At 38.3% G+C, this 26,646-nt stretch overlaps 3 protein-coding genes across 4 annotated transcripts; all 3 read left to right on the top strand.

The window, feature by feature from the left end:
- Positions 1-1,333: 1,333 nt before the first annotated feature.
- LOC131320695 (monothiol glutaredoxin-S10-like) lies at positions 1,334-5,809 on the top strand. The gene is made up of 5 exons (XM_058351491.1): positions 1,334-1,711; positions 1,819-1,892; positions 3,936-4,010; positions 5,022-5,048; positions 5,431-5,809. The coding sequence occupies exons 1-5, from the start codon at positions 1,428-1,430 to the stop codon at positions 5,505-5,507; spliced, it is 537 nt and encodes a 178-aa protein (XP_058207474.1). The 5' UTR covers positions 1,334-1,427; the 3' UTR covers positions 5,508-5,809.
- Positions 5,810-6,514: 705 nt separating this feature from the next.
- LOC131320687 (protein LOW PSII ACCUMULATION 1, chloroplastic) lies at positions 6,515-9,980 on the top strand. The gene is made up of 4 exons (XM_058351478.1): positions 6,515-6,891; positions 8,287-8,859; positions 8,949-8,999; positions 9,566-9,980. Exons 1-4 carry the CDS (start codon positions 6,638-6,640, stop codon positions 9,705-9,707), a joined length of 1,020 nt encoding a protein of 339 aa, XP_058207461.1. The 5' UTR covers positions 6,515-6,637; the 3' UTR covers positions 9,708-9,980.
- Positions 9,981-10,561: 581 nt separating this feature from the next.
- LOC131320674 (uncharacterized) lies at positions 10,562-25,365 on the top strand. 2 transcript variants are annotated; one of them, XM_058351455.1, is made up of 19 exons: positions 10,562-11,034; positions 11,801-12,290; positions 13,374-13,465; positions 14,344-14,508; positions 15,241-15,634; positions 17,064-17,182; positions 17,275-17,347; positions 17,424-17,644; positions 17,729-17,773; positions 17,941-18,040; positions 19,043-19,234; positions 20,494-20,576; positions 20,714-20,795; positions 21,655-21,804; positions 22,586-22,708; positions 23,012-23,182; positions 24,109-24,168; positions 24,282-24,455; positions 24,650-25,365. In XM_058351455.1, exons 1-18 carry the CDS (start codon positions 10,985-10,987, stop codon positions 24,393-24,395), a joined length of 2,724 nt encoding a protein of 907 aa, XP_058207438.1. In that variant the 5' UTR covers positions 10,562-10,984; the 3' UTR covers positions 24,396-24,455; positions 24,650-25,365. The 2 variants fall into 2 exon arrangements, with proteins under 2 accessions (XP_058207438.1, XP_058207449.1); XM_058351466.1 differs by lacking the exon at positions 10,562-11,034 and having other exon boundaries at positions 12,164-12,290; positions 13,363-13,465.
- The last annotated feature ends 1,281 nt before the right edge of the window (positions 25,366-26,646 follow it).

Below are 26,646 nucleotides of genomic sequence, written 5' to 3'. Positions count from 1 at the left end.
CTACCATTAAGAAGGGGACAAAGAGTTTTTCCGGCTGGATCGGTCACAAAAAAGAAAACTCAAGACTGTTTCTTTGGCCCAAATCTTGTTCTTAAAAATAAGAGAGAGAATATAAAATGCAATGTTGGCTTTCTGGGTGAACCCTTGGCTTTACGACTCATGAAAACAAAAATAGTTCAGTCAAAAGATAAAATTTGGAGAAACACACAACAAGAACAACAACTAGTTCAAGTTCTTAAATCCAAAAGCTGATCATGGTGGTGTTCCGCTCAGCAAAAGTTGTAGCACTTTTTGTTTTTACTCAAATTTTTTATTCGTGTTGTTAGTTTTGTGCTAAATTTTTGTGTGAATTATTGATTAATCTCGATGAGACAATCGGAAAAGTAAATTTTTTTTTACTTTTACCCAAGTATTTTTGGAAATATACGAGATTATGCAAAAAAAAAAAAAAAAACCCTCAACTTTTTTGACTTTTTTAGTTGAAAAGTGGATATTTCTCAAAATATTTAATATATATTTTTGCGTTTGTTAGTTTGGCGCCAAATTTATATGAATTATTGATTCGTCTCGACGAGAGAAATTGAAAAATCCAAAAATATTAACTTTTACTCAATTACTCAAATATTTTGAAAAATATCCACTTTTGAGCAAATAAGTAAACAAACGGCCTATTTGGAACTTTGGGGACAGGAAAAAATCAGTTACGAACGGATTTTTTTTTTTTGCATAATCTTGTATATTTCCAAAGAGGGACAGGAAAAAATCAGTTGCGAATGGAAAAAATTTCAAAAGCCAAAGTTAAGAAACTAAGTAAACAAACGGCCTATTTGGATCTTTGGGGAAAAAGAGGAAAAAAAAAATGAAACTTTGAAGAAAATATGGGGAAAAAAATGAACTGTGCTTGATTCTTTGTTTCATTATTTTCTTTCAAACTAATTTTTCCTTCCTTCCTTTCTTTTTCTTTTCTTTTTTTTTTCCAGGTTCAAACAAACCCTAAAATTTTAAATACTAAAAAAACAAGGAACAGAATTTCCAAATACACCTCGGACTCGGATATATTCAGAATCTTCTGATGTATGTGGCCTTAGACCGATTCCAAGTCTCGGAGTTATTTTTAAAGTTGTGTTCCTAAAGGTTGCTACGAAAAACCAATATTTTGGAATTTTGGATTCGATTTATAGGTAATGAGTGTAGAGTAATGATTGAAAAAAAATAGATAAAAAGAGAAATAAAAATAATAATTTGAGAAAAATAGAATAATAATTAGAATTCAAAATTTAAAAATCCTGAAAAAAAAAAAGATTTTCGGCGAAGGGGGCAACAAGCAAATACGATTAGCGGAGGAAGAAGGTTGTAAATTTAAAACTCCTCTAAATACAGGGCAGAGAACAGAGAGAGAGAGAGAGAGAGAGAGAGAGAGAGAGAGAATGGCAGGCACGTCTAGTCTTCTCACGCGAGGCTTCAGCACCCTATCCCTCAGCACTCACTCCATCTCTCCAATCCTAAAACCATCCCCTTGTTCACCCCAAACCCACTTGGGCCACAGCACTACAATCCACAGAAGAGCTAGATTCACCTTCCACGGTCCAACGAAAGCGGGAACCATCACGGTTCGAGCCATGACCGCTTCTTTCGGCTCTCGATTGGAAGAGACCGTCAAGAAGACAATCACTGAAAACCCAGTCGTCGTCTACTCCAAAACTTGGTGCTCGTGAGTCCCCCATCGGTTCCCATCTTTTTTTTCGTGAATTAAGTTGAGAATTGTTTGATTCTTTTGTTGGAAAGATTTGATATGAAGCCATTGAATTTGCGGTGAAGGTACTCGTCCGAGGTGAAATCACTGTTCAAACGGCTCGGTGTGCAGCCACATGTTGTTGAGTTGGACCAACTAGGTGCGTTTTCTACTCTTTTTTTTGGTAACTCGGGTGTCCGGGCCAGCTTTCTACTTCTCCATCAATAGACTCACTGAATTATATTACTCCTATACAGTGTGAATATAGCATAAGGGTAGTTACTCATAGCCATCTACGTTTGTTGAATATGTTGATTCCTGTAAAAGCAAAGAACTGATAATTGATATACGTGGGGGATAGGGAAAGATGCCAACTTTGGGTATTCAAGTGCCTAGGTTGTCGGGCAAACGCGACTCCATTTATAGGATGTATTGGGTCAAAGTTAATACGCCGGATTGCAGTGGGCGGATTGCTTTTTCTGAATGTCCTTTGTTATTGAATCGAAATAGCATTTGCGACAAGTGAACAACTCACTGTACTGAGAGATCCAGAAGCATTCCGACAGGTAAATACGAAAGATAATATGGCGCGGTTGATCTTTAGTCGTACATATGGAGGTAGTGAGTCTAGTGACCAGTGACAAAACATGTAGTATGCCGGTAATATGTAGGCATCCGGAGCAACTTCTACTTAATGTCAACTATTCAATTTCATCTGGAAAACCCTGCTTATACTAGTTATGTCAGAGAAATATGCTGTCTCAGTCTGACCAACTCAAGTTTAGTGCACAGGATTATGAGATTATTATGTCACTCAACTGTTAGTTTGCAGTTAATTGTCGATTCTTCTAAAAGTTGTGAAAGGGTGCAAGGAAGTCTTCTATCAAGTGGAACTTGTTCCTAACCTTATACGTAAATTGCATATCAGGTTGATATCTGTTGTGTTGCATACTCTCTAGTCTCGATCAAGTAGTCAATGGTCAACCCATCCTTATTCCGGGTTTGGAGCTTTTTACTCTCTCCAGCTCTATGTTTAAATAGGTAAGCCAAGTTTTCCCATTGGTTTGGTCAAGCTTTCAAGTCAACCTCGGACACTCGCAGCCTTCTTGACTACTGAAGCATGGATGTTTGTATGGAGCCAAAGTAGAAGAAAAGCGAGAAACACTAGCCTTGAGATAGTTGTAGGGCTTTGTTAGCTTCTTTGCTATTACCGTTCCTTTTGTATGAATGTGGAAAATATGAGGGAGTATTAGTTGCAGCTGGTTTCACTCACAACTCATTTGTAGACAACGCCATACATAAGCCGTTATATTATAGCATCAAATCTTTTATTGCATAGATCATATACTCCCTCCGTCCCAAAATGATTGTCCGGTCCGCAAAACGGAGTGATAAAAATAATGCAATTTTTTCAAAAAAAAATTCAAACTTTTTTCACAAATTAAAAATACTCATTGATATCTAGTAAGTTGTTAAAAAACTTTTGATTTTTTCTTGCAAAAATTGTATTATTTTTAACACCCCGTTTTGTGGACCGGACAAATATTTTGGGACGGAGGGAGTATAATACATGAACCTCTGATGTGTATTTAATCCACAGCAGTTAAGACTCGTTGTATAGATAGCATCAAATCTTTTATGACATAGATCATATATAATACATGAACCTCTGATGTGTATTTAATCCACAACAGTTAAGACTCGTTGTATAGTTGTCATACATTAGATGAAGCCACTTATCGTGCAATGTGGTATTGCAAAAATAATCCAATGGAGGTAGTAGGTATTTTCATATATGTAAATGTGCACAACAAAGACATAATGTGGGTGGTGAATTACATTTTCGAGTGATGATGTCACAGACCATATAGGTCCTTTGAGTAATGGCTTGCTCGCCTATCTGGTATGTGCGTCTAAACTACAATTAAGTACAGACCTTCTCGCTAAGATAGAAGAAGACATATTTGTTCATCAAATACTCGTTACCTTCCTTTGACGAGCTGTTATCAATTTCGTCATTGACTCTCGGGACAGCTTCCTTTTTTCGTTATTTGTAGACGGATTGGGGACAGCTTCTTATCTTTCAAGTTTAACAGACAAAATGTTCTTTCCCATTTGATGAAAATAGGATTGAAGTAAGCATTGCATATCCTTATTGTATAGTCTTGCTTAATGCTGATGCTTTCTTTCTTCTCAATTTCAGGTCCCCAAGGACCACAACTGCAGAAGGTTCTAGAAAGGCTAACAGGACAACATACTGTCCCAAACGTTTTTATTGGTAAGAAGGGCTTTTTGAATGATAAATACTTAGTTCAGTAACTTCAGTTAACTGTAAAGTGTGGGGAACTGGTGTTGCTTGACATTACTAAGCGGATTTGACTTTTGAGATGTCCCACCTTCGCTGGAAGGGGATGGCTGATTGGGCAAAGGATCCCACAGCTCCCTTTTTCCTGCTAATCTCTTCTTTCACGTGTTATCACTTAATGGTTTATTGAACAAGGATAATTCTCATTTGATTTTTTTCAATATTTTTATCTTGAGGAATCAAGTACCTCTGACCCTTTGGCTAGAGATTGCAAGTATAAAAGCTGATTCCAAGCTGTTTATGGTGACCAAGTGGATCACCTATTTAGGCATTCGTACTTTACTTAACTACTTGTTAATGGGAAATTGTTTTGGAATGGGATATTAGTTGAGTCCTACCAAATGACTTGCTCTTTTTTTGGCCAAGGACTTCCCTTCTCCTCTCGTGACTTCCCGGGGTTAAAAGGGTGCTGACTGCTGAAGTATTTTGTTGGAAACGTGCTCTTGCAGCTGCTTTTTAGAGGAGTTTGTTCAATTTTTCCCTGCTTAGTTGGAAAGGACTAGTTGATTTTTAAAACCGAGTCAATTGGAAACTGGTGGCATTAGAAAGACTCGAAAATAACTGTCTTTGTGTTCTTTGGATGGATAGAGTTGAGTGGCCTCCAAAGCAATACATTTTTGGAGATCCATGAACCTTTCTCATATGATAGCAATAGGGGGATAAGCTGATATTGTTGTGAGGGTCAATCCCACATTCTTTTGGATCTCATTGCTTTTCGTGTTTCTTATGCGAGCTGTTCAAGTTGTCCCATTACTATGGATTTTAGTGTGTTGGTTACTTTGTTCATTGTTTAAGTTCTAAGGTCATATCTATTCTGCAGAAAGAAGTGCATATATTCTTCATCAGAAGTATTTTTTTTGTTGGTTTAACTTGGTTATTCAAGGAAATGATGGCTGAAGTATTTTTTGTCTTTTCCATGACCAGGGGGAAAACACATTGGCGGTTGTACAGGTAAACTTGTTTTTTTTTCTTTTAGCGTAAATACGCCCGGTCAACCTTTTTTTATCCAATGTCCTTGAATTTGTTGAGGTTTATTGAGGAGTTGGATTGTAAATATATGACAAATGGTTAATATGCATAATACCTCAAGATCAAGTTAATTGGTTTGCCCGTCAGTGATGATTCTTAATTTCTCCTCTCAAATCCTTTATGCTTTCTTTTCGTTTTGAATTATAGATTGGAATAAAGTATAATACTGAGAAGCTTGACCTTCCTGGCCTTATACTTTCTTCTATCGCAAGTGCCTCGTTCGTTTCTCGAAGATTGTGGCCATTTATGTTACTAGAACGGAAATGTAAATTTTGCTCTTATTGTTCTTGCTTTTTGCTTACAGACACTGTTAAGCTATATAGAAAAGGGGAGCTTGAATCTTTGCTGTCAGAAGCTGGTGCCAGCAAAACAGAAAGCTAAAAGCCTTGATCTTCTCATTCTTTGAAGATTGGCTTTCTTTGGTGTCCTTGGGGCTTCATAACAAGAATATGGAATATTTCTCTCTTTAAGAAGTGAAATTCTTTTCCAGTGAGATCAATTCGTTGTTGCGGTCCAGAAGAGATACTTATGTATCTGCTAAATGAAAGTGTATATTGGACTCGTGGAATTTCATTGACAACGTCGATTGCATTCGAACCTTGTTTTGTTCTTTCAGTACTATCTGACGGTGGAAGCATGGCTTTCGATCGAAAATGGCTTGAATGAATGAACTTTTCTTCTTATATGTGTTCTACGTATTGGATCATGGGGTAGGAACTGTCAATTTCCGATCAAAAGAATGAGAGCTTTGCTTCTTGTTTGTTCTACCAATTACCAAGTAGTATCTCTTTTTCCTGGTTACCTTAACAAGCTTCAATTTATGTGTTTACAGAATCCTAAAATTTGTGTGTTGCACTTGGAAGAATTTCTTTCTGTTTTCTTCTTTTTCTCAGAGCGATGTAAATCTGTTTCAGGTTCTAGGCAGGAATGAACCTGAAACAGATTATTGGCTTAACGGTTGTGTAGCTGCACTAAATCCAGTATCGCCCCTAAGTCTTAGGGGCTTGTGAATTTACTTTTCTACAAATCATAAAGAACAAATTTTCTTTGAACTTTAGGAAGAAAATTCACCTAATTCTGGTAACAAAAAAAAGAAAAAAAAAAAATCATCTGCTCGACTACTCACAAACAATGTTTTAAAAGTCGGCCGACTACTCCTCGCCTAGGCACTATGCGGTGGTTCAGTGCTTAGATTAGGCAGCCGACTATTTGACATCTAGTCCCTGCTTGGGCGCTTAGGCAGGTGCCGAGACACTAGACGTATTTTTTTTGGCCCGACTAGTGTTTTAACGACATTTAGAACATTGCTCAAAAAATTTCAGAAACTTCTTAATAAAATATAAAAAGAAGGGAAAATGGTGGGAAAAGACAAAACATTGCTGTAGGAATAGAGCAACGTGGTTGTATGAGGATCAACCGAAAATCCAAACTGCAGAGAGAGAAAACGCACCGGGGCTCATGTTAGCACAACTCCTTGGGACAGTTCTTGGAGCTCAAAAAGAACGGCGGCCATGGCTTTGGTGACGAATCTATCCTACCTAATCTGGTGCTCTCAGCTTCATCCCAGGAACAACCACCACCCGTCGGGCTTTTCCCGCCAAACCCCCGGTCACGATTTGCAGTTGAATCACCGGCCTTTATTCACTTCCTCTTCCGCCGATGCCTCATTTCCCCCGCCGCCGCGTTGGACATGGCCGTCGCCACCGTCCACTTCCCTCACCTGCTCTGCCACCAATAGGCCCACCTCTCCTTCCTCAGAAATTAGGTCCTCTCTCTCTCTCTCTCTCTCTCTCTCTCTCTCTCTCTCTCTCTCTCTCTCTCTCTACTTGGTTTCAAATATTTGGCTAGTTCGATTTATGGTTTTACGACGTGTTTAATCTATTGGTTGCACGCTTTGGTAGTATTGCTGGTACATGCATTAGAGATGGTAAAAACAAGTAAATAACAAAGTGAAAGTGGGATGATGGTGCATGCTTGTAACTAGGTACGAAAATCACTGATCAACTTGATTTTGTGTTGATTCGAATTTAGTGTAGGAATATCGAACATTTAAATACTTGCAGATGTAATTGGTGAGATCAATTTTTTTTTTTTTATAACCGAGGAACAGCCCTACAACCGAGCCACAATTGGACCTGACTGTGCAACCCAAACCTCGGGGGAACTAGCGCGGCCACATCAGTCACGGCTCCCCACTTACACTTACCAAGGGGAGTTCTCCCAAAGTCAGTCATTCGCCCTTACCACTGGGGCAACCCCTGGGTGTGTGGTGAGATCATATTGTGTTTGGATGAGGTTATATCTTTGTGCAAGAACTGTCCTTAAACATTCAAATACCTGCAGATGTAATTGGTGAGATAAACTATCATATCAAGAACCGCGCGTCCTTAGTAACTTAGGTTTTTCAGAAGACTTTTCAGTTATGTTATGTTCGTCGAATGATAAGTCTGGGTCGGTTTATATCTTAATAAATTAGAACCTTATCAGTTGCGGAGTCTTAGGGCTTAAAAGCTTCAGCTAAAGATACAGTGAAGGCCGTAGGACATGTTATGCATATTTTTCTTCTTTCTTTCAAAGCTGTGGAATGCTATAATAAAGCTCCTCAAATAGTGTGCATGTATTTTGGCTTCATTTCTCTTTGTTTTGTCTGTTTAATTTCTTAGCATAGGAATAATTGTAAGTTGTAAATGGTGCATAGGTGTAGTTAGGCTACGAGCACAATGGCGGTCAAAGAGTCGTATGATACCTGAATGATACCCTGTATAATGTTAAATCGTTGATTTCTTCAATAAGCAGGTCAGACTTTTATTCTCTTATTTATTCCTTCCAACATCTTTCTTCATGGGTAAATAGCTATCCCAGCATTGTATTTGTGCATTAAACGATGTGCCTTGTGTTCTTGTTCGTTGGGGAATAGGTTCCGATCCAAAGTTCTTCTTTTATGCTTTTTATTTCTCTTTTCCCTTTTATGAATGGCTGAGGAAAGTTTTTGAAAGGTTGGGACTGTTGATTTAGCAGTGTATTCTTTGGAACTGTATGATGAATTACAGTTCCCAACTTGGTATCTGACCTTTGTTTCTTTTACCCAAATGTTTCTGCGCTCAGGTTCTGTTTTACAAGTGAGGCCCTCCTTGTAATCATCATTTTGTTTCTTCTTCAGTTCTTCAGCCAAGATACGAAGCGAAGTCCTTTCTCCCTTCCGGACTGTGCGGATGTTCTTCTATCTTGCTTTTATTGCAAGTGGTTCTCTTGGAGGACTAATAGCCACCTCACAACTTATTGGTGCATTGGGAAACTCATCAAGAGCAGCTCAAGTCCCTGACATTCTCATGGGCCTCGGCATTGATGTGGGGGCAGTTTCTGTCTTTGCATTCCTTTATTATAGGGAAAACAGTGCTAAGAACATTCAGTTGGCTAGACTGTCAAGAGAAGAAAACCTCTCAAATCTAAAGCTCCGTGTAAGTGAGAAAAAGGTTATTTCTGTCAACGACTTGAGAGGGATTGCTCGCCTTGTCATACTTGCTGGCCCCGCGTCTTTCATCTCCGAGTGTTTCATGAGAAGCGAGCCTTATACTGAGGCACTTTTGGAACGAGGAGTACTTGTGGTGCCTTTTGCTATGGATGGGAATTCGCCTAGTTTTGAATTCGACGAGAGTGAAGAGATGGAGGAGATGACCAGTAGAAGGAAGAGGCTTTGGCAGCTGGTTCCTGTTTATACAATGGAGTGGTCCAGGTAATAGGCTATGCATAGCAAGTATGTTCAGTTCATTTGGGTTTGTTGCAACTCTCACCCTACTTGGTTTTGTGTCTTGTGAACAACAGGTGGTTGGATGAGCAAAAGAAACTGGCGAATGTCTCCCCTGAATCTCCTGTGTAAGTAATCTGCAATCGTTACTTGTGTCTTCTTAACCTGAGGGAGCTCAGGGAATAACGGTTTTAGTCTTTTAATTCCCCGTAGCTTCTGGACGCTTCACTCATTTCCAATATTATGTTGCATGGACTCTTCTAAGTTCATTTAGTGCTTATTTTGTGCACCGGACACTTGGGTAAGATTATGGCATAACAAGGCAGCCTGTGCAACATACAAGCAACCTAATCTGAGCTTACCATATATCTGTGCATGAAACCCGTGTATTATGCCTGAAATGACGCATATTGTACTCAACATTTTGGCCTAGAAATAAAAGAGTATAACAAGAAATTTGTTTCTTTTTTTTCACATTCCTTGGAAATGGAATAAGATGGATTGAATGCCAGTCACATACCCGCACCCTCGAACTATTTCCGTAGTCCATACAACAGAAGATCCAGTTATGAGCTTTATATATTTTGGGAGTGTTTATGTGCATCATCTTTGAAATATCGTGTATTCCCAGTATTCTCACGCAATTAAGTACTGTTTGGCTAAGAAAGGATGCTTTTTTTTATTTATTGTGCAGGTACTTATCTCTACGCATTGATGGTCGTGTTCGCGGCAGTGGCGTCGGTTACCCTCCGTGGAATGCTTTCATCGCTCAATTACCACCGGTAAAGGGGATTTGGTCCGGTCTTCTTGATGGCATGGATGGAAGAGTTCTGTAAAAACAGGGTTCCTTTCCTCTTTGTAGTTTATAATCCCTTTGTTTAACAGGTTTTATTTTCATAAAGCAATTGGGGGAAACCATCAATTTTAAATTTTGATATTTTTGTATATGAAGATGTGAAATTTGAACGCTTTATTTTGTTAGTTCAAGACCTGACCACTGGATGTCCCTAAATACAACAAAATCCAGGGAACATGATGCATCCAATGTATCATTCACTTGTCTTCTCTCTTTCCATTTGATGTGATGCTTGTTATTTTGGGCTTTAAAATTCTTGCGCACGGAATTTATTTAATCTTTTTTTTTTTTAATCTATCTCTCCTCGTTACCCAAACCAAACATGGTAGTTTGTTTGTGAATTAATAAAATAACACTTCTCAGTAGTGTACAACGTTCATCGTTGAGTTTCGGATTTTTATTAAAAGGGTTTAATGTACAACAAATGTATGTGCAAGAGTTAATCTACATAGAATGTAGGCTTATCATTGTTGTTTACTTGTGCACTTGCATGTGTACGTCGATACGGTATTTAAAATTCGCTTAAGCTCAGCAGCAAAAATGTACTAATATTATTTTACAATTGAGCTAAAGCGAATCTTACTATAATACTACTAGTTTGGTGATCTCATATATGTGAGAGTAGACCGCAAATATTAAATGCCAACACGCAAATGGAGTAAAAAAAAAAATGGATGCTAAAGATTTTGGTAGATTTTATTCTGTTATATTACATCAGCAGAAAATTAAACAACTGTACCTAAGTAAAGGGTAAAGAGTAATTAAACTAATCCAAGTTTACCAAAAGCGCAGGACCTGATATATCATCAGAGATGGCTCCCAAGCCTGCAGCGTGTTCTAATTGTGTCCATCTTTGTAGTATTTTGTTCTGCGGATAACTGAGAAAACTCCCTCTCTCTCCTCTCTCTCTCTCTCTCTCTTGTCTGTATGGTTGCCTGTCGTCGTTTACAGCGGAGATATCAGAGCCACATACCCAAGCATTGCAAAACCCCTCTCTCTCTCTCTCTCTCTCTCTCTCTCACACACACACACACACACACACTCACACACTAGTACTATTACGCTGTCTGCGCCACTGAAGAAATCTTCAACACCAACACGCCATAGCCTCTCTCTCTCTAAACCTTTTGATTGTGCTGAGTTCGGATAAACCCTCGCTGCCACGTCAGCATCGGCTTTCTTTCCAGCAATTTTGCCTCGGTCCAGGATTTTCTTGCCAAGCGTCTCAGGATATTTCAACTCATTATTATCTCTTTAATGTCGCTCAAGTTGCATCATCATCAACACCGTAGCTTTGTAAACTCGAGGTTTATGTCTAAATTCTCTCTCTCTCTCTCTCTCTCTCTCTCTCTCTTAATTTGAAGAGTTCTTCTTGTTGCCGAGTGTGCTAGGTTAAATTGTGATTCTTGTGTGTATGATTATTTGTATAGTCTTGTTTGGCTGAATAAGATTAGTTTAGTTTACCTGGGTTGTTGGTTGAAGTGTTGGCGGTGGTGGACATAGGATTTGTGTCCAGCACGGGCCCAAACTATACGGGAAACATATTTCATATGTATATAGTGCTACTTATGAGGTCTGAGGAAAGGGAGAGATTGTGTGTATGTGCGTAACTTGAAATTACAGGAATTTTTTCCTCACATAAGAATTTTAAGAAGAATTTTTAACCCAAAGACTTGCAGGGGCCAATCCTAAAGAAATTTCCTAAATTAACCTAAAAAAACTAGTATAATATGTGAAAACATTTGAAGTCGTGCAGGGGCTGGGGCACCCCCTTCTGTCTGCCACTGAATTTGGGTGTAGTTTACCGGGGTTGTTGACTGAATTGTGACTTGATAAGCATTCCTTATCATGCCTGTAGATAACCCCAATGTTTACGTGATGCTGCTAAGTTGATCTTTTTGTATTGACCAACTAAAAATGGTGAAACCAGATTCTCAATTAACGAGAAAATCATGCATGTAGATAACCCAATTATCGATAGTTCTACATGTCATGCAACTATAAACTTCACATAATCGTGGTATAATATTTGTGTCTCTGTATGGAGCTCATTCTGGAACTCTATATTTGCAGTTCTTCAAATGGATTGCTCTCACGAGAACCAACTAGAACCTGTTTTTCCAACAAAAAGGTGGTTGACTTGGATTGTCTACTGTTCAACTGGGGTCATTCAAAGAAAAGATGCCGTATAAAGCTTTCTTCTTCAGTTCACAGTAATTTAAACCTAAGCTGCAGATTGTTGAATTTTCGGAAAACTCGGTCAACCTCCTATAAATCGAGGGGAGGACATTTCCTTCCCTTTGCCACTGCTGAGGACGGTGTTACTGTCAATGGAAGTCCCCCATCAAGTCGTAGCAGGGGTGTTGATGAAACAAGGGCCAAGCTTGATCAATCACTGCCAAGTAATGATTATAGTGATGGCCTTGTTCAATTGTTACATGATGCCGCTAGGGTGTTTGAATTGGAAATTAAGGAACAGATCTCATTATTAAGAAATTCCTGGTTCTCTACTGCATGGCTTGGTGTAGACCAAAATGCATGGGTGAAGGCACTATCTTATCAGGTTTGTCACGAAAATTTTCATTGGAGTTGGTGTGAATGCTGAATGTTCCAAGTCTTGTCTCTATTTCACTCATGCACAAAGTGCATATCCGCACTGTTGTTACCTAACGGATATGGACACGGAAATTCTAGAGAGAGAGAGAGAGAGAGAGAGAGAGAGAGAGATTACACTAATATCTGATTGTTTATTGATCATTTAGGATTGTTTATATAGGTTTGATTACACTAAAACCCAAACATTTGATTAATAACATTTTTAACCTCGAAAAAAGAAAATAATATTACACTTCTACCCTCGCCGTGTCCCCGAATGTGTCCCTGCCGTGTCCCCCTCCAAAAGTTAATTTAATATAAGGGACATGCCATGTGGCGTGTTTCATACGTGTCCTCGCATGTCTCTGTGTCCAATACGTGGTTACGGCAACCTCTAGGAGTGTCGGTTCTTCATAGGTTGTTACTCATATTTTTAGTAGTTGTCTTCCATGCTTTTGAAAAAGAGATATTGTCAAGAAGAACTAGAGAAGAGACAGTTTAGGGATAGTAGGATACTTACCTGCAATAGGAAACCCATACCCAACTCGTACTTGTGGTGTGACTGGTGTCCTATCCAAATTGTTTTCAGGCATCGAGTTACTACACAATATACTATTTCAGGCCAGCAAATGTGTTCTCATGGCTTCTTTGATTGTTCTTGTTGAATCTTGATGATGGATATACACATAAAGATTCTGAATTGTGATTTAGTGATCCTCTCGCAAGTGGACTTGGCATAGTTACAACTTTTACTTATTACCAAAAAGAAAAACTGACAAGTTACAACCTTTCTTCACTACTTACGGCATACTTGTTTTTCTTTATGAGCTTGTAATATTCTATCCAGAAGGTATCTACATTCTTACTTTGCTACTCTGGGGAATCATGGGAACTTTTGATTTAAGAACTTTTATGATGTTTTGGCAAAGCGTGCTTCGGAGTATGAATTCCGAGTCATTATGCTGAGGTTTTGACTTGAGTTGTGAATAATCAGTTCTTGAACGCTTGTTCATGCCCAACTTGGTTAATATTGGCTATAGATTTTTTTCAGGCTTCTGTGTATGCCCTACTCCAAGCAGCAAGCGAGATTTCATCTCGAGGAGATGAACGAGACAGAGATATAAATGTTTTTGTCCAAAGGAGGTAAAAAAATTTGTGTTCTAATTAAAATGAAATATGGTAATGTAGCTGGTTTTGAGAGGGAGGGAGGGATCATTATTTTTATCTTATAGCTGAAGCTGAGGAGCTCAAACTGTATAACCCTTCGGGCAGTCATATCATTAAATTTATGCATTTAACTTCTATGGGCATGTTTCACAATGTGCTTTATCTAAACATAGAAAAAGGTATTTGAGATTATTGCCGAGGAACAAGATGGAATCACTATGGGAGAGAGAGTTATGTAGATACATGGTTGTGCACCTACCACCATCAGAATTTCATTCTACATGTTTACCTTATTGCAAGTATAATGTTTCTACTAGAGTTAATTTATAAATAAATTATTCACACCATTAATATTTTATCTTGATTCTAGTCATAAATCTGGATAGTTGGGATAAGAATTGGCCCTTTTTGCTTTCAGATTATATATGATCCACGACAACATTCAAGCAAAGGGAAATGGCTGATATTTCATATCTGTGGATGTTTTAGTCTCATTTCGTTTTGGATGGGCTTATAACGTTCCTTGGACGGGCCTATCATGTTCTGAAATTCTAATTGTGTACTTTAAAACAGGATGGATGAATGTTCCGATTCTCTCAGGGTGGTTTTCTGTGAACCTGTCAAACAAAGGAAATGATTTACAAGATGGCTATAAGCCATACAAATTATGTGACTGAGTGGCTACTTGTTCATTTTCAATGATCTCTAATTTTCTCCAGGGTCTCTTTTCTTAAGTGGAGTTGTTAATTCCATTTTTCATTAATGCTAGTTGTGTACTTTTTTTAGTTCATTATCTGTGTTGCTTCCTCTTGAGATTGGCTTTTTGAGGTGGTCTAACCATTTGATTACTGCAGTTTGTTACGGCAATCTGGTCCTCTGGAAAGTGTAATAAGTGAGAAACTATCAACCAAGCAACCGGAAGCTTCTGAATGGTTTTGGTCTGAGCAAGTCCCGACAGTGGTGGCTAGTTTTGTCAATTATTTTGAAAGTGATATCTGCTTTATTGCGGCAACTTCTATGTATGTAGCCAACTCCATGTTATTGAACATTTGTTGTGCCGAACACAAAATTGAGAATATAACAAATCAACAAGCGATAAACAAGAACACAAAGATATATGTGGTTCCGCTCAAGCACAAAGCAAGAACGTACTCCACGGGGAGAAGAGCAAGAAGATTTACTATAAACGGGGGGAGAAACAAAGAGTCGGCTATACCCGTAACTCTCAATGAAGCACCAAACAGATATCTAGGGACAAATCTCTAGTGGAACCCAAAGAGATGAACAAAACCCTAATATCTAAGCCCTTGAACAAAAGAACCATATACCGTAGCAACCCCCAAGGTCCCTATTTATAGGAAAACACCTAAACTGACTTAGCATAGGAATTCTAGTCACATAAGGTCCCGTTCTGGTTTTTAAAAAAAAGAACTTTTAGAAAAGGAAGGTAATTTCAAACTAAAAAATCATGTGGTTACGCAAATAATTTTCCTACCAATATGGATCTTGTTTGATAGATCTCATTGAGATCTTTTAAACGGTGCAAAAGAAATTTGAAATATTATTTTTCATTTTCGTTATATTTGAGTTTAAAATTACCTTCTTTTTGAAAAAGAAGGTTTAGAAAGAAAGCGGAACGGGGCCTAAGCCTAAACCGATTTAATATAGGAATTTTAGTCACTTTCCAACAAATATTGTCTATAGATTGCCTGGTAATCTTAAGTTGCATATTTGTTCTGTTTGTTTCCCAGGTCTGGTAATGGAAGCTGCGTTGGTCCAGGCAATGCAAAGGATATAACACTCATCATGCTGGCACTGAGTTGCATTGCAGCAATCACAAAGCTTGGTCCAACAAAAGTGTCATGCTCACAGTTCTTCTCCATGATACCTGATATAACTGGTAGATTGATGGACATGCTGGTTGATTTCATTCCTATACGCCAAACTTATCGTTCCGTAAAGGATATTGGTCTACACAGAGAATTTCTTGTTCATTTTGGTCCTCGAGCTGCTGCATGTAGAGTGGGAAATGATGGGGGAATGGAAGAGGTTCTATTCTGGGTGAGTCTAGTACAGAAACAGCTGCAGCGAGCTATAGATAGAGAGAGAATATGGTCAAGACTCACAACATGTGAAAGCATTGAGGTCAGCAGTAATGCATTTCTCAATCATGTAACACTTAACTCAATACAACCTGTAGGCATTTTACTTCTGAATAGGTGTTCCATTGATTGGAAAGTTTAAGTGGTCATATAGGTCTGTTTTCTAGTTTAGAGGTTAAATCTATTGTAGACATGTGAGGTGCCCAGGATATGAGCTGTCTTCCCTGTGCCCTCCTCACCTTCTGAAGCAAAATAATTTAGCATGTGAAAGAGTAATTAAATTAGCAACAAAAATGAGATGCTTTAACATATCAGAAAATAGTCGATAATGTTAAATTGAGGATGCTGGAATTAGTACTAATGGTGTAAACTCATGCCGAAGATGGCTTGCTTATGTGTTGTGGTTTCAAGCATTACTTGTTTAAAAGTAGTGTCATAGTGTGTATGTTATAGTCCTCAAGTCTTTGATTCTAGTCCTAGAGCTACGGATATAGTTTCCTTCAAGCAACTATAATTTGCTTTGCTGGAAGCCAAATCCTTCTTTTGATTACCGCTAACAGAGCTTCAGTTACTTGGCTTGTTCTTGTCTGTACCTTAAGGTCGATACTAATAGTACAATACCCTCCATGTTGAGAGGGGCTGACTGGCAGTGTTGGACAGGTTTAGAGAGTCAAATTTTCTTTCAGTTGCTTTAGGAGGTTGTAGTTCCAAGATTTTTTTAGTGTATCTGAGTGATCGCTATTTTGTTGATGGAAAGGGCAGAATTGACTTAGTTTTAAAGGCTGGTGCTTGGATGATGGGACAATGTACTTTTTCAGCCTTTTGGTTTGAATTGAAGCACAAACATTAGAGGATAAATTATGAGGTTTTGATGATAAAACATTGCCACTTTCGGGGATGTGAACTATAATCACTGAGACTTAGTATTTGTGAGAGTCAGAGACCAAGAAGAAGATTCTGATGGTTAATTAAAATCACGCATTCATACTTGTCAAAATAAAATAAAATCACTCATTCAGAGTCAAAAACTTTTGCATAACTTTTCTGTATTGGAGAGGGTGACTATCTGGGTTCCCAAGTGTATCTAGACTTTTGATACAACCTATAGCCCATAATCCACAACATGTTTAGCAAATATTTATATAACTGGAATCCTATTGATTTTGGAACTTAAATGAAATAACTTTTTTTGGTCCAGTTGGAATAATTCTGATACTGTAAGACTCAAAATACTAACTTGATAACAAAAGGTTGTAATGAGCCCCTTGTGAACTTTGTACTTTTTCCAACTTTTCTTCTCATGCTTTATGGTTTGGCATCTTCTTGTGGTTGGTTGATAGAGATACTCTAGGAACACTTTGTAACATGTGAATCATATTAGCTAGTCTGGAGACGAACGGTTTGGCTTAATAGTTTTCTGTTAACTAAGCATTTACCTGTATAATTGTTTGTGGTGTTTGATGATATCGAAGGTGTTGGAAAGGGATTTGGCTATATTTGGATTCTTCATTGCCTTGGGGAGAAGCACTAAATCATTTCTTTCTGCAAATGGCTTTGAAGTTGTCAATGAACCTATTGAAGGCTTCTTAAGGTACAAGTTCTCATGTTAATTTTCAGTTGGCTTGGTTAGTATTTTCACTGCATACTATTTCGAATATAATAGTCATTGTCTCCTTAAAGCAGATACCTTATTGGGGGCAGTGTATTATATTATCCTCAGCTTTCCTCAATAAGTTCTTATCAACTGTATGTCGAGGTCAGTTTCTCTAAACTTCAAATTCATTTGGCAAGATACTTTTGTTTTCAATCTGAGAAGTACGTTCATATAATAGGTAGTTTGTGAAGAGATGGAGTGGCTTCCTTTTTATCCAGGCATTACGAGCACCTCAAAACGCTCTCATGGCCACAAAAGTACATATGAAGGTCCTCCAAATGCTGAAGCCATCCCCCAATTGTTAGATGTTTGCTCTTATTGGATCCAGAGCTTCATCAAGTACAGTAAATGGCTGGAGAACCCTTCTAATGTTAAGGCGGCAAGGTTTCTTTCCAAAGGGTATATAATCTTGTGATTCGTAAGATGAAAATTGATGAGTTCCATGTCCTGTGATTAACTAAACAAAGACCTCTCTATGTTTAGGCACAACAAATTGATGGAGTGCATGGAAGAACTTAAGGTTCGAAGGTAAGCTGAACCCCCCCCCCCCCCCCCCCCCCCCCCTCTCATAAAGTACAATTAGTAAATGCCCAGCACAACCTTCTGAATTGAAGTTTATAATACATTTAATCTCTCTCTCTCTCTCTCTCTCTCTCTACAAACAAAAAAAACTTATTTGAGGCAATTTGGCGCAGGAATGAAATTAGTGAAGGCAGTGTTGAGCAATCTGTTGATAGGATTGGATCTGGCACCTATTCACTGACTGGAAAAGAACCAGATTCTTCTTTTGATAAGGTAGCCCTCAGACTGCTATATGTCTTGTGTACATAGAGGTTTGAAGTGGTTGTAGTTTAAAACCCTATGCCCAAATTCGTCAAAACCCTAACTTCCATTTTGATATAGCATATTTTTGTACAACAATTTTAGTTCCGTAGGACCTGCAAGGCTTTGGCTGTATTTCCTTATAAAGAGGCTCTATTTCAAGTTCTCTCTTCTTGTAAACTAAGCGAACTATATCTTTCAAGCTCTCCGTGTAATCTAAAGAAACTATAGAAAACTTTATAAAAAGGAAAAGAGAGAAAAACAAAGCACTGCCAATTAAGAAAGATTCAAGGTATTAGCGAAAATAATAACGTTATACTTCTAAAGGTCGGTACTGCGATTGGGAAAAAATCGAAAAAGAAAAAGGGATGTAAGTGGTTATGGCCTGCCTATGTTGAGCTAAAGAATGTTGTCCGCATCTTTCTACTTATCATTTTTTTCTTCTTATTGTTCTTCGTTATGATTTCAAAGAAAGAAGAAACAATTAGATGAAATTTCCCTCCTAGTTGAAATTATGCAAGTTTTTTGACCGTGTGATATGTTAGTATGTTGACTTTGGTTCCCAATTCTTTTCTTATTTTTCATGCCGTCGCACATCAGTCTCGTGACTCTCGTTTATATCTCATACTGAGACACATACATTCGAGGTTTGTTGATGATGTGCCCTGGGTAAAAAAGTATCATGTACTCCATGTTTCAACGTCTTTGAGGCATATTATGTTGGAAACTTGCAGCGAAGGGCATCAGAACACTCAATTGTTTGAATCGTTTGCTTCATTGGACACCTGACTATTGTTTTAAATTGTTGTTTTAACAGGCCTTCACAATTTGAATGGTGTTTGGTCACTTTAGCCCTGGTAGAGGGTTTTGCAATCTCCTTATTTTTCGAGTATTATGGTCTTGTCTTTGTATATGTGGACTTCTATGAACCTTTGTTATGTTGTGCAACTGAATGGATGTGGCATTTGCCTTCAGGCAATGGAGAGTGTTGAAGAAGCCCTGTTAAGGCTAGAGGAGTTACTTCAAGAGCTCCATGTGTCAAGTTCTATTTCTGGTAAAGAGCATTTAAAGGCTGCTTGTACTGATCTTGAGCGGATAAGGAGACTTAAGAAAGAAGCTGAATATCTAGAGGCATCTTTTAGAGCAAAGGCAGATTCCCTTCAGCAGGTCTGCTTCTGGATTTCATTTAAGCGCCATAAGTTGTATCCTAGGACAATTTGTTGATTGACAGGGACTGCGTTCTACTGCTGTAGTTTCCTTCTGACCTAACTTATTTATGAGCCACCAACTTGTTACAAATATTCTATTTTGCACATCTTGAAATCTCACATTCTAGTATTTGGCTGATTGGGCTTTTGTTTCTGTTAGATATTGTCATGCATCCTTCAATAACCTTATTATAATACACTCATAGCTTCAAAAATAAGCATTGACTAATTTTTGTTTATAATACACTCATAGCTTCAGAAATAAGCATTGACTAATTTTTGTTTGATATTTTATTTCTCTTCGTCCAAAGTTGGCATAGTTTGTTTTCGGGTCCTGGGACTGGTGGACATTCAAATGCAATTAGAGGTGAACAACCTGTATTTGCATGTAGTTTTCAGCACTTTGTCATGTTACACGAGGCAAAGTACAAAATATCCAGTCTTGTTCATGTATCACCCTTCACCAGTTTTTCAGCCCTCTATATCTAGACATTCATTGGGCTCATTATAAATCTCAATCAGGGTTTTGCTTAAGATAGTGAAAGTGATATAAATAAAAGGGGACTCTGTTCAGCAGGGTTCTAAATTTTGGTATTGGGCCAAGTATCAGTAGTGACACTACATTGTATGGGGCCTATGGGCTGATGCGATCTGGAACGGCCAATATTTGGAACCCTCTTGTGGGGCATTTTGTAAGCCACATTCTTCTTCTCGGTCAATTCTTCATCTCAAGCCTCCCTTCTGGTATATTTTGGATGTTTTCAATTTTTTGGGGGAATCTCTATATGAACTGCTTTGCAGTTTCTTTTTCGTGCTGTTCTTTAATAAGCACATTAAAGATTGCTTGCTTTGGCCGTTGCGTTGTGATAATTAAAGCATTCAAATCATAGAATTCTAATCAAAGATTGGCGACACACATAAGCGTTGTAGATACATTTTTTGAAGATGGCAGAACAAGGGTTAATTCATCATCGAATACGAACTTGAAAAGTGATGTTTCCAGCACCGTGAGCTGAGAGTTCATGCTTTCCTGGGAATGCTATCTACGTCGCCCTCTTAACTTTACTGTTTACACTTGATTGTGGCTCATCAAAGCTATGTTTTGCAGCTTTTGCTTCTCAGCTTCAAAAGTTATGCATGCTATGGAACATCTTCTTGTCTTGATATAATTGTTCATTTTTCACCTTTTCTAACTCGGACTTTTGATTACCCTTCTAGGGAGATGATGATACCAGTCCTCCTTCCATCAGTGAGCAGCAACAAGGAGAAAATGGAAAGAGTTCCAGGGACGTTAGCAAGAGGTATTTGAAATTTCTCCAGTTGCTTTGAACTTTTACAGGCCTTCCACTTTCTATTGACTTGTTTATTGATTGTAAACCTGCTGCATTCTTTTGTTTGTTTCATCTTATTTGTTGTTACCATTCATCTGACTTCTCAGGAAACCTCGAGGATTATGGAACTTCCTTTTACACATTCCAAACAGGAGGTCTGATCCTGGGTCATTAACTGCAGATGGAAATGTATGCCTTACATTTTTACTGATTGACTTATTGATTGGTGTTCTTTGGCAAATCGCAATGCTTATTTGATGTTTCAACATTCAATTCCATTTCAAGTCCAGCATCAATGAAAAAGGGATTGCTTGCATTTATTGATACTATTTCAGTAGAGCTGACTCAAATGTAAAGAGTGTATGATCTGGGATTAAATGCTAGAGTATCCTACCTCTGAATCAATTTTACACTAGATTCTTTTATGTAGAGCCAGTTCATTTAAAGTTTGGTCAACTTTGTTATCCTAGTAAAAGCCAATGCTGCTGCCTTTTATCTTGAGAAGTACATGCAAATGTAATCTCTGCCCCATGCGCCCATCCATAGTTTTGAATTTTGACTTGCTGGAGAGAGACTGTTTAACATGGCATTTTATATATGCTAAACATAGGTTTTGCCTTTGGAGTTCTTATGCAAATAGTCTGTCCAGTGTGAAGGGTAACCGCGAATGGTTTTATGATATTATCATACTGCTATGCTGCACATTGGCTTCCTATGACCTTCGAAGTTAACTCCATGAAACTTTGAGTGGTGTTAATGTAAAAATTTCGCCGAAAATATGTAAAAAGGATATCCTTCAAACACAATGTCCTCAGTATTGGAAATACGTAATTCAACATTGACCCTAGTACTAAGGTTTCTTTTCCGCCGGCATTTAATAGCTGGTTGGCCGGTTCAAAGTATTCTTATTGTTTTTGCAGATATATTTGTCATTGCGCACTTCTGCTTAAAACGAACTTGGCTATTCTAGATATCAATAATCTCCGAGAAGAGCTTAGCCATGCTCCTTTGAGCTGAAAAGTATTTTTAATTGAATTTCTATAAACAGGATGATGAGCTTTTTCGAAAGAGTGCATCGAGTATGGGCGTAGAAGACTTGCAGTCGAATGAAATTCAACGGTTTGAACTTTTGAGGAATGAGCTTATAGAACTAGAGAAAAGGGTCCAAAGAAGTGCTGATCAAGCTGAAAATGAAGAGGTATTGCTCTCTGTTTGTATAGATAATTTTGAAAGGGATCTCTTAATCATCCTCTGGTTGTATGTAATATATTGTCACGGTTCTACATCTCATACCTTAGGTTTTGATTTCGTTTATTCCTTTCTCTTTGTTCCTCCGGTACTCTTATTTGTGGTTTCACTAATGAATTCCTAAATTGTGATTGGATACAAGAATGTAGTGATTTCATAATGCCTCTTCTGGGTAAATAATATTGTACACCCTTGTAAGGATTTGTGTTGAATTATCCTTTTGGTCCTTCAGTTTTCATTTGGACAATTTAGTGCCTTAATTTTTCTCATGTCGGCACGTGTCAATTTATTCCGTCAGTCAGACATCATGTGAATCTGGACCCAGAAAATGTCTTTTAACCAGAACATGAGATTATGTTAAAGTAAATCTGACTATGTTACTTCTGGATATGCTACACTCCTCAGGGAGACACTTTTGAACCTGACACATCCACTGCACGATTTTTTGGAGCCGTAGTTTCAGGAATTGACTGCAAAGGGAGCGAGTCTGAATATGTTATTCTGTCTGGATCTCATTTGAATTGCCCCAGTTTTATAACACTAGTGTTGACAACCACGTATCATTGATGAATACAATAAAAATAGCAAAGTTAAGCTATAAGAGGGTAAAATAACACAAAAAAAGACATTCTTGAAACTGGCGGCTCTAGAAACTTTGTTTCTTGCTTCTGATTGAAATTCTACTTGGCTTGTTATTAGATTACATTAATTATTTAATGCACCTGTTTCAGGAGGAAGTTAAATGGAAAGATCGTAGTTCCAATTATTCTTATGAAGGTGCTCAACTAGCCCCAGTTCAGAAGAAAGGGAACATCATTGAGAAATCATTTGATAAGCTTAAAGAAACCAGCACGGTACTGAAATTTTTACCACTAGTTACCGGTAGATTAATGTTCTTATTATTAAATATATATGATTGCCTGTTTAATGTTTCATATGTATTCATCACATTGACGGGTTAAACGCTACATCTAATGGGTTCAAGTGAGATGATATTGCCTGTATGGTTTCCCATTTAATGTTTCATATTGTATGCATCACATTGATGGGTTAAACGAGGAAGTGATTTAACTACTCATGACAATAATGTCAGCCTGATGAAAGTGGTTTGCTGTTAAAAACCTTAAACTGATGATCATCCTGTTGTTTATAAGCAGGATGTTTGGCAAGGGACGCAGCTTCTCGCCATTGATGTTGCTGCGGCTTTGGGATTGCTTAGAAGGGTCTTAATAGGGGACGAATTGACAGATAAAGAAAAGAAAGTTCTCCAAAGGACATTAACTGATTTGGCATCTGTAGTTCCTATTGGCTTCCTCATGCTCCTTCCTGTGAGTTCTAATAGTCTTGTAACTTCAGTTGTATACGAGAATGTCGTGATTTCTGTAGATTTATTTGTAGCAAGTGGCTCTTTGTTCATATTATAAATAGGACTGCTAACCAATGAACTCTGGGCAGCGTTTGCAGACATAACTCCATGCCTATTTGGAGAAGCTTTTGGCTTTTTCCTTGTGTGTCTGCATAACTCTTTTTTGTACTTAATCACTTGTCCGGAATTATTTTGTCATGGGCCACTGTCATAGAACCCTTCTGCAGTTGTAAGAGCTTTTCTTGTCATTCTTTTTTCCAGTGCTCTCGTCTCCCCTAATTTTATAGTAAATCATGAAAGAATTCACTCATTACTGCCTTGCCTCTGTGAATTGGCTTGCAAACATTCACATGTTTGATGTAGGAAATGTTCAGATAGACAGGAAGTGTCTTGAACGAATGGGGTTGTGTCTGCAGCAGACTGCAAATAGAAGCAACCTGGCTTGCCTGACTAAACCAGAAGTTTGATTGGGCTCACTGGTCAGATGCCTAGAGCAATGATAAAAGCACAAAGATTGTAATGTTAATGGGGTTTATAAGATATTTCTAATACCTATGGGGTCAGACATTGGTCGAATGTGAGATATTTTTAAAAAGAGAGAAACCCATTTCTATAAGAAAATTTTCCAACCCAGTGGGTCCACTAGACCCCACAGCCCTAGCCCTCTGCTCTTGCAAGCCAGTGGCTGGCATGGCTAGGATTTAAATAATGCGATTGATACTACTGTTTTTTGTGGCCTTAATCTGAATTTTTTCCAACAAGATATGTTGCTCTTACTTTTATCTTACTCCCGCTCTATTCGAACTTCAGTATGTCCGTGTTTTGCCCCCACTTTGATTGGTTTGCTAACCAATTTCAATCTCTGAACGGTTGTAACTGTGCAAACAGGTTACTGCAGTTGGGCATGCGGCAATGTTGGCAGCAATTCAGAGATATGTACCATCGCTGGTCTGTATCTCGGGATCCTGAGATTTTTTTTTCCCTTTATTTATTTTTGTTATCGTAAGTGCTTAAATGGACCTCGATCCTGACTGACAAGGTACTTCTTTCTCTGCTTGCAGATACCATCCACATACGGGCCAGAAAGGTTATATCTCCTGAGGCAGCTTGAGAAGTTGAAAGAACTGGAAACAACTGAGGTGAATCCCCATGAAGATGCGAAGGAAATATCCTGAATCCAAGTGCCTCGACTACCATTAACCCTCATAATCTTCAACTGAGCTCTTTGATACTAGGTAACCATTGGTTTCAATTTATTTGATTTGGAATTGTTTAGACAGTAGCGCTTTGTTTGACTTATGTACTTCTCGACGAACTTTTCAAGGGTAAGGGAAATGATGGCAGGAGATCAAATAATTTAGTTTTCTTGTCCACTTGATCTATTTTCTTATCCATCATCTTTCCTCTGACAAACCCTTTGCAAATCCAGGACCCTAGCACAACCTAGGTGAGCATAGCTGAGTTTATTGCTTGTGGCTGCAACTCCAGGAAGGCACCAGTGGCTGCAGTTTTGTGGGGCATGAACTGGAGTGCATGGCTCGCAATGGCTTGATGGGTGTGACCATTAACTCCTTAACCGTGTCTGATGTGTAATATTCAAGAGCTGCAAATTTCTGTCGGCACTTTCCCGGTGTTATAGGTACAGATGAACAGATTATTTGGTGACTCAGCTTCCATTCTTTTGTAATCCTTTTTTGTGCAAGTACTAGGGTCTCTCTCACCCCCTTCATTCGGTGTTCCATGTTGGGTGATATACAAGCTTTCAAGGTGTATTCGCTAGCTACACGAAGGAAGAATCATACGGCATTGCCGGTTAAAGTATCATTCATAGATTTTTCAGAAGCCTGTTGGGCAGAACAGAGTGCCTTACCTAAAAATCCCACCCACACCCACGGAGGGATGTAAGAATCACATGTTTGCACATCCGTGTTTTTTATGTTGAGGAAATGCAAGAAGTGCATTTTGTTTGTGCATCCAGTTGAACGCTGTATTTTACAATGCGTGTAAGGCAACACATTGTTTCTCAAGAGGTTGCCTGCGTTTTAGAAAAGACAATTTGCAAGAGTTGTGGAAGTTGTACATATTACATACTGGAAAATGGATGTCCAACTTATAATTTGGGTAAGGTTTGGTACTTACTGAAGATAGAGCGATGCATTTAATCAAGTTTGATTGTGACTGATAGGCACTTGAAGCTGCTGAAGGTTGCAATTTTTTTGGCATTCTAGTTATTGCATTCATTCAGTGAAATAGGTGGTGGTGGCTAATGCAGTGTGGTGATGGGCGGTGTTTTTGGTTCTATGGTAGTGATGTAGCAACAGTGATGGTAGGGGTGGAATGCGGCGTTGGTGGTAGAGTTATGGTGGCCGGAGAGCAAGGGTGATGGAGGCAGGCCGCGGCAACATTGGTGGTTACAAAGTTGTAGCGCTGCACCTGGCATAAGAATAAGCATTTCCGTTGCAGATCCGGCTCCTCTCCAGTCGTACTTTTGGACGGGAGGGGATAAGTCTACATTGCGACCGTTCATTGGTATTTCATAATCAATGGTTCGGATTTGTTCAAAACTCTTCCGTGGAAGAGTTAAAAGAGTTTTTGAACAAATTTCAACCATTCATTGTAGCAAATGGACGATCACGACGTGGACTGTCTCCTACGGTCAAAAAGTATGACGGGAGAGGATCCATTTCCGTTGCGAAATCACTAGTTATTATTGATTACACATTTCGTGAGAGGTTTATTGGTTGAAAATTTGGCAGACGTGTTTAATTAATTGGAACCTTATCCTTCATGTGGGAGAATACAGACAATAGTCTCAAGATTACACCTCACACGAGCCCAATACCGGGAACCACATACCTCAAAGTCAAAGTTCGAATTTCTTATTTAATTTGATCATGTTGCCCCTCCAAGCTCCTCTCAACATAACTCTATAACCACAAACACATGCACAAACAAATAAATAATTTCACTCATATAAGTGCGGGGCTTACAGACACTAGTGTTTGCGATGAGCCCATAAGGTGGAGCCATGGGGCTAGGGGTAGTTCCACTAGCATTTTAGGGGTTGGGTTCAAGCAAACCCTATGAATTCAAAAAATGTACTAAAATTTTATATATTTTCAAGACATAATTTGATTTTTGTTTAATATTGTTTGCATTGCATCATTTGTATAAATCCATAGTATACTAATAAAAATTCACTTAAATTTGTCGGTAAGTAGATTATATAACTCAATAAAACAAAATATATTAAGCCCCGTAAGTTTTTAATCAAAGTAAGTATATTTATTGTATATAGTGTTTTTTATACAAAAATTTGCTTACATTTTTGTCACCGCGAAAATTAAAGTTCTGCAACCGTTCCTGCTTAGGGATAACTCATATATAATGCGATTCTGCTTGGCGTGAGCATGAAAACGTCGTCTG

Source organism: Rhododendron vialii, chromosome 1a (assembly GCF_030253575.1).
Source record: "Rhododendron vialii isolate Sample 1 chromosome 1a, ASM3025357v1".
Taxonomy (NCBI): Eukaryota; Viridiplantae; Streptophyta; class Magnoliopsida; order Ericales; family Ericaceae; genus Rhododendron; species Rhododendron vialii.
Note: the sequence above shows the minus strand (reverse complement) of the source record. Positions and strands in the feature narration are given on the sequence as shown.

Coding starts and splice junctions, on each gene's coding strand:
- LOC131320695 (XM_058351491.1), top strand. CDS start 1,428: ATGGCAGGCACGTCTAGTCTTCTCACGCGAGGCTTCAGCACCCTATCC. Junction 1,712..1,818: donor TACTCCAAAACTTGGTGCTC/GTGAGTCCCCCA, acceptor TTTGCGGTGAAG/GTACTCGTCCGAGGTGAAAT. Junction 1,893..3,935: donor TGTTGAGTTGGACCAACTAG/GTGCGTTTTCTA, acceptor TCTCAATTTCAG/GTCCCCAAGGACCACAACTG.
- LOC131320687 (XM_058351478.1), top strand. CDS start 6,638: ATGGCTTTGGTGACGAATCTATCCTACCTAATCTGGTGCTCTCAGCTT. Junction 8,860..8,948: donor TATACAATGGAGTGGTCCAG/GTAATAGGCTAT, acceptor TGTGAACAACAG/GTGGTTGGATGAGCAAAAGA. Junction 9,000..9,565: donor GTCTCCCCTGAATCTCCTGT/GTAAGTAATCTG, acceptor TTTATTGTGCAG/GTACTTATCTCTACGCATTG.
- LOC131320674 (XM_058351455.1), top strand. CDS start 10,985: ATGTCGCTCAAGTTGCATCATCATCAACACCGTAGCTTTGTAAACTCG. Junction 11,035..11,800: donor CGTAGCTTTGTAAACTCGAG/GTTTATGTCTAA, acceptor CTATATTTGCAG/TTCTTCAAATGGATTGCTCT. Junction 12,291..13,373: donor TGAAGGCACTATCTTATCAG/GTTTGTCACGAA, acceptor GATTTTTTTCAG/GCTTCTGTGTATGCCCTACT.